Raw genomic sequence first — 7,906 nt, 5'->3', positions numbered from 1 at the left:
GTTTCCAAAAAAATTGCTTATTTATATCATACGTGTTATAAAAAGTATAAATATATGACATTATTAAGGCGTTATGAAAAATCACAAATATGAAAAACAATTATGAAGTATTCGAATTTTCCCATTATGAATTTACGTATAGGTTTATGATTGTTACTTTTGAAAAAATTGGTTGTTACAACATATTTTTATTTTTACAAGGATTTTAACAATTACAAGTTAATTTTGACACTTTGATTTCGATGTAATGTACGCCTCCTGGCACTGAATAAAACATGTTTATGTTCGGTTTTGGATCCCTCGAAACGTGCGTATTTATGATCGAGTTATAACACAGCAGTGTATTAAAAATACTGCTCAAAATATTAATAATATTATATTATTTCTTTCTATGGCCGAACACGTTTTGCAACACATATTTGGCCTGTTGAACGACCATATAACGTTGCAATGTATTTTTCTCTCTTTGTGTTTATAAAGGAATGTACCTAACCCAAAAATCCCTCACGTAGGCGTCGTCACCGCAGGTCGTCATTCGGCCAGCTGAAACATTATAAATCACAATACCGATACCTATCTCTCTCTCTCTCTCTCCCTCTCGTTCACTGTCTATATATATATATAAATGTCCTATTTAGTAAGGAATTCAACCGAAAAAACCCTCATGTTGGCGACGTCCAACCCCAGTACACCACTATAAAATGTATAACCATAACAGCTGCTCGTCGTCGCCACCGTCGCCACCATACACCCCGCCTGATCAAGCATTAAGTAGGTAAGTACCATCCTTTTTCACAACTACAATATTATGTATCTCACCAGGAGACACTACATCGACACTACATCGATTGACCATTACATGTAGGTAGTTTTGAAACAGCTGCATACTAAGTGCGTCCCAAACTACTAAAAAAGTCTAATCCGAATTTCACTTGTCATAACATAATTATGTTATCAGAGTTATAGGCTTACCGGTTATTGCTTACAGCCAGAAGAATATTTACCTTTTTTTTACATGATAAATAAAAATTATAAGGAAAAAATCTTGGCAGTTAGTAACGCTATTTACCTACCTACCTATAATGACGATGTCAGAGCGCTATGAATTGTTTTTTCTCCCTAACATATATGTATGTATATCTAACAAAAATTGACTTATCATTAAACTTGAAGCTGAGAATATTATCTATGTTTTTTTTATGTGTACCAATTGTAGTATTGTATATTTAAATATTTTCTTTTGATAGGTACCGATTACCGACATTATTATCCTGTGACCTGTGATAGTGTGATATAGTCGGTAGATACAAGATACTATCCATAGTGTAGGTAGTCATAACTCGCTTTAAAATTAAAATATAAAAAAAGCATACGATATTTCCTAGATAATAATATTATTACCTTTAAATTTTATAAGAGGTTATTCACTCTAATTTTTTAACTAACGGAGCTACGCAAGTTTTAGTGAGCGTAAAATTTGCTATGTTATGCACTTGTAAGACGGAGACAGCAAATCTCCGTGTAGCGTCCTCTTAAAAAACCAAGAATAATAATTTAATTTAACTGTCCATAGACAAGTCAAAATATTTTGAAAGTTGTATGGTGTATATAAAATGCTAATATAAACATTGAGTGAACATTTCACGTATCTACAGTCGTTTGTTTTAGAAATACACCAAAAACCAATACAGATTTTGTCGAAAACCGATTTTGCATAAAAAATCCAATTTTTCCTTAATTGTTTTTTTGTTTTTTTCCGGCACTTTTGAAAACTACTGGGAATTTTAAATTAAGACCTCCCAATGCACCAACTAGATTCACTTTCCCATCGAACAAGATACTAAAGTTGAAAATCGAAGCATTATTTCGACTATTTATCGTGTACCTATACACGAACAAACATCATTGTAAAATCAATAAATTCATCGCTCGGCTCAGAATCTAAAATATAGTATTACCCTGAAAGTTAAAAGTTTTTATCTTTTTAGGATAATGCGCAAGTAATCGATTTGTTAAGAGGACGATTTACAGATATTTGTTGTCTCCGTCTTACAAGTACGTAACATAGCAAATGTATGACCAGCAGGCTAATACATTTTAGCTTCGTTAATTTTAAAATTTGAGTGAATTGACCTATGGTGAAACGAAGGTAAGAATATTATCTGTGTTTGTATGGTGTTTTTTACGATAATTCAATTTTCAAGTGAGTTATGAGCATTTTTTAATTTACCCTATATCATATACGCATAATTTGCTAAAAAATTGAACGTATCGTAAATAACCCTCGGTAACGTCCTCTATAAAGTATTAATATAATATTTGAATATATGCAACATAAAACTAATGGACATGAAATCTTTGCTCTGGAATGTGGATCCTTCTTCGGCAGGGATCTATACACCTTCCTATTTTGTCCATTCCCCGCTTACATCACCCACAGTAACAGCTGCTGCTGCATTGTCCGCTTGTATACAATATATATTTGGCCCTTGACTCAAGGCTAGTGATCCCTATTGAAACCATGAAACAAAATACATCGCAACTGCGCAGTTCGGTTCCAGCATCGGTGTTCACATCATTCTACGTGTTGTCCAAAAACGGTTTCGTCCCGCAAATCTGAACACAGTTGTTTACGAAGACATTCCTCGTCGCTGGATAGTGTGTGCGCAGGCGAAGAACCAACAAACAAAATCCGCGACTTCGTGAGTATTTTTATAATATTATTATTATACTATTTATATTGCATGTGATATATATTATATGGACCGTGACGGATTGTTAGAAAGTAATATCTCTTTTTCCGTACTCCATCGTTGTTGTTTGTTACTAAATTGTACACGTGTTCCGTTGACAAATTTGAGTTTTCTGTGAAATTTGCCGTGTTTTTAAACATTTTTTACTGCGACATTTAGTAACTATATGAAAAAATAATAATATTTTGTACAATAATCCTAATTTTAATTCGGTACCTACCTATATACATAATATATACATCGCAATTTATCGAACTTGAAAATCTGCAAAAATCGTATACCTAGCTCTTAAACATGCAGTTAAAGCGCTTATAAGGCAATTTCAAATAACCTTGTAATTAAAATTAAGTGGGACATTTAAATAACATTTTTTTTTAAAACAGTGTAAGTCTTATTGATAGTTTGTCTTTGGCCATACATGTGAGTCAGTTTACTCTCTACAACGACTAAATATTACGGAAACGTAATGAAAATAGTTACTAATAGTTATTAATTATAAGTATTATTTAATAGATACTTACTATACTAAATAAAAACTATAAATCCCATCCCACAACTCATGTATCTAACAGATTTTAGTTCAGTTTTACATTTTTCCTGCGCATATTATTTTTATTCAATAACTTAAATGGTGGTTGAAAGTGTCATATTTATTTAATGATTTAGACCATTCACTGTAAATTTAGATCTTGCAGTAAGGTGTAAGTTTATAGGCCTCAATAATAGGTTATTGTGGAAATCGATTTCTTATGTTTCAATTAAAATTATGGGTACCTAATCATATTTTTATTTCTTAAATGTTGAAAAATTCATTTAAGTGTTTTTTCTTTAAGCAAATGAAACACTTACCTATCCTAATATTGTCTTAAACAATCAACAATAAGTAATAACCTAGAAATCTAATGAGCGCATATTTTTACAGAGTTATATTCTGACCATTCTATAAGTTGCGGTACCTAGATAGGAGTACTTTTTCAGGCTAAATTTGTTTGAATTATTTCTCGTTGAAAGAAAATATTTAATTTTATTGATAGCAATAACATGTGGATGTACATATTATGCCGAATTACGGATAGCGCGGATAGTGATCACACATTTACTGGAGACGATCACACAAATCAAATATTATCTTTTACTACACTCGCCTGACTCACACAACAGCTGCAATAATTGACCACACGCATTATAGTTATTGCCTATCGAATACTTCTTATAAAATGCGTGCATCTAGCTCCCTCTCGTCGGGCAAGGACGTAATTTATTCATTTTTGTGCAAGTACAACACCAAGACATAAACAATAAAACAGAATTATTTTATCTGATATCATTTTATATTATATATTATTTTGAAGTGAGTTCAACCTGTTTATGTATCAACAAATCCATAATATTGTATTTATATACATATTGTTATAAAGAGGGCATTATGTATTTTGTATTTTGTCACGAGTTGGATGGTTTAATAATTGAAAATAAAAATACTAAACGTCTATGCCAGACAACAAAACAATACCTATATTAATAGGTAGTTTTATAATTTTATTATCATCGCTTAAAAAAATAACTTATTGTTGTCTGTTCGACAGTTTGTTAACATTATTGTGCAAAATATTCGCATGGATATTACAAAATGTTTATTTGCACGGGTCATCTAAAACTTAAACTTTAAATATTATATAAAAAATACTATATAAGAAAATTGTATAATAATTGCGTTGCTCAAAAATAGTCAATACCTATTTATTTGATTTTTCACTAATTTGTATAACATTTTGTGTAAAACTTTCATGCGGGTTGCAGCTAGTTATATAATAAGTAATGTAGGTGCGCTTCATACAACAATAATATTATATTAACATATTTTTAAAAAAATAATGTTATAGGTGGTGATAACCGTGATTGGTGATAATCGTGATTCATGGTAAGCCACGTATAGACACAAGTCAACACCGTACAAAGTAAACGATGGCAACTGCAGGTGACGGTAATTCACCTATGGATTCTAACGACACCCCGAGAGCCATCGCGATGCCGTTCACATTGAGCAAACTTGCTTACTTCGCGTGTGACCCCGAGTCGCGTGAATTATATAATACGAAGAGCTTCGGATTGAGGGTCGATTTGAAGGAATGCTGCACATTTCTGATGGCACCCAGCGATAGACGGCGGGTCTTGAGACGAGAATGTTATGATTTATCAGACGTGTGCTCTATAGCCTCCTTCAACGGGCACCTTGACTGCCTGCAACAGGCGCATGTAGCGGGCATTCCGTGGGACTGGCGCACGACCGAGGTGGCCTGCCGATCCGGGAACATTGAATGCTTAATGTATGTGCATACTAACGGTTGCGAGACGGGCGGCTACGTTTCCGTGCTGGCCGCGGCCTGCGCTGGCAAAATACAAACCCTGGAATATTGTTGGAACCACGGGTTCAAGTTCCCGCGAAACCTGTGCACGTTGATCGCGCGGTTCGGCAGCATTGAGTCCTTGCGTTACATAAGGGCGTTAGGCTTCAGTTGGGACGTCTCAACAACCGCAGCGGCCGCGCGTTTCAACCAACTGGAATTCCTAAAGTACCTGCACCAACATGACTGCCCCTGGGACGCTACAACGTGCTACTATGCAGCACAGCACGGCAACTTAGAGTGCCTTAAATATGCGCATGAAAATGACTGTGAATGGGATATGCGCACGTGCCACGGCGCCGCGCAGTTCGGCTATATAGAATGCCTGAAATACGCTCACACCAACGGGTGCGAGTGGAACATTCTCACTACTATGATGGCGGCCATCAACAAACAACATCACTGCTTCAGTTACGCATTACAGAATGGATGTCCCTGGCCGGACTGGTTGACTTGGGAACGCATATCTGAGAATAAGTTATGACTGCAATATTTTATTTTATTATCCACGGACGCGCGTACTTTTACCCACACAGCATAAAAATATTTCATATGATAAAAAAAATTATTTTTTTAAGATGTTATTAGTCAAATTATTATTCAAGCGCTTTAAAACATTAATCAAATATTATTGTTTCTCAAAAGCTGTGTGTGTACCTATTGTATCGTTCTATATATTTATATGTTGTATGATCAATAATAATAACAAAACTACCTATTGTAGGTATTACTATACCTAATAATCGCAATTATGTCCGCTTTAAAACAACAAATACATATGCCTAATATTGTGAGAACATTTTATTATTTTTTCAATCCAAAATAAATTATCGCTAATCATAGAATTAATATATTTTTTAAAATAACATTTTGTTCTTTAACACTAACTGAATAACACGGAGTTGCCCAGAAAAATTCTGATTGTTCATTCCTTTTAGGTGTAAATGTGTAACACGCTGTGGAAGCAATGTCTTTTTAATTATTTATATTATGTTTTAATGTATAGCCATCCCGACGGGCGTTGTCCGTGAGATTTGCAACAGTATATTATCAGGTATAGGTAGACAATCTACCTACATCGCGGACCCCGTGTGGTTTGTACGTAAGTGTATAATTTAACTTTAAAGACGTATCATAGTTATACCAATTTTGACGTTTTTACTTAGTACAATCAATAATTAATACAAAATCTTAACCTAACCGTACTAAAATCCGATGAATAAAGAAAAACCAAATATTCATATGTATAGATATATATATATATATACACAGGGTTCTTGTCAAGTGTGGTTAAAAATTAAAATATATTTTTTTTTTTATTCAAAAATATGTTTTAAATTTTGGAATTGTTGAGTGTCTTTTTGATGTGAAATAGTATTTTCTGAAACAAAATATTAATAAACTATAAATCATTAAGTACTGTTAAAACTAATTCAGACTTGTTAAGTATTCAAATGCCATTTTAATAAGTACTTCAAATACATTGAAAATACTCAGTGATAAATGTATTTTAAATAATAATAATAAAAAGTTTATTTTGCCAATATAACATTTTACAGAATAACAAAAAATACAAAATATTCAGTAAGTAAGTAAGTATATTAACAACACTAAATAAAGAAGTAGGTACCTAGGTAATATAATACAAAATAATAACAATAACATTAAATCATATTGACTAACTTAGTCACTTTTAAAAAGCTTAAAGCTTGTGCTATAAGAAGTTAGAGTTTCTTATAACATTGTTGTTAATATAAATTTAAACAGAATTTTTGAACATAATTCGTATTCTGTGATTTTTTTCATTACATTGGTTAGTCATTGTGTTAATTTCATTAAGTAATTGATCATGCTTTTTATCGTAGTTTTCTAATGGGACATAGGTAACCATTTGCCATTGCGCCCCTATAATCCTTACGTCTCCACAATTTTCGTAGAAAACGCTTGTTTGATTCTCGAACTCTTCGATTGCGTATGGTAGTTGTCCCCATGCCACCATAACTACCATTAAAGGTGCGGTTTCGTTTCTGCAGTCGACTGCAGCAGTGACTGCATGCAGTCGACTGCACGTAGTGTATGTACATAAACTTTATGGAGCCGGTTTCGTTCACGCGACGGACGCACGAGCCGCGTGCGGTCGACTGCAGCGACTGGTGCTAGGACCAGTCAATGCAGTCGACTGCAGCGACCGTCTATAATATTTCTCCCACCTCCATAGTCGTACCAAAAGGGGAAGTGAGGCAAGTGCCCTAGGGCGTCCAAATTATTATGAATTTAGGGGACGTCATAAAAACGAATGATAAAAAAAATAATTTGGTTTGCATTTATTAAAAATCACATATCAAAAATTATATCCAGCAATCAGCGTCGTTAAAATCTATAGATCCAAAATTACCTCAACTTGGTACATAATAATATTATATATTGTAGGTGCATATTTTCGAAATTCACAATACTTTTCCAAAATTAGCAAAAAACTACTAAAATGTAGACAACTTCACATTAATATTTTTAAATTGTATTTACCTCACAAATTAAATTTTCTTAGAAAATAAAATCTATTAATGGTAAAAATATAACATATATGGTATAACTTGCGTTAAAATATGAAAGTATAGAATGTTTTAGCTACTATAGCCTATTATAGGTATCAATTTTAAATTTGAATGTATTTTGACTTGAAAATTGTACAAATCCTTTTAAAGATATATTATAATTTTTTGTATTGTTTTATGAAAATAAAAAAAT

The 7,906-nt window shown here is 33.0% G+C and overlaps 1 protein-coding gene across 1 annotated transcript; it reads left to right on the top strand.

Moving 5' to 3' along the window:
* The first annotated feature begins 4,718 nt into the window (after positions 1–4,718).
* LOC100572923 lies at positions 4,719–5,642 on the top strand. The gene has a single exon (XM_008186505.1). It carries the CDS (start codon positions 4,719–4,721, stop codon positions 5,640–5,642), a length of 924 nt encoding a protein of 307 aa, XP_008184727.1.
* Positions 5,643–7,906: the final 2,264 nt, after the last annotated feature.

The sequence above is a fragment of the Acyrthosiphon pisum genome, chromosome X (genome assembly GCF_005508785.2).
Source record: "Acyrthosiphon pisum isolate AL4f chromosome X, pea_aphid_22Mar2018_4r6ur, whole genome shotgun sequence".
Classification (NCBI taxonomy): Eukaryota; Metazoa; Arthropoda; class Insecta; order Hemiptera; family Aphididae; genus Acyrthosiphon; species Acyrthosiphon pisum.
Note: the sequence above shows the minus strand (reverse complement) of the source record. Positions and strands in the feature narration are given on the sequence as shown.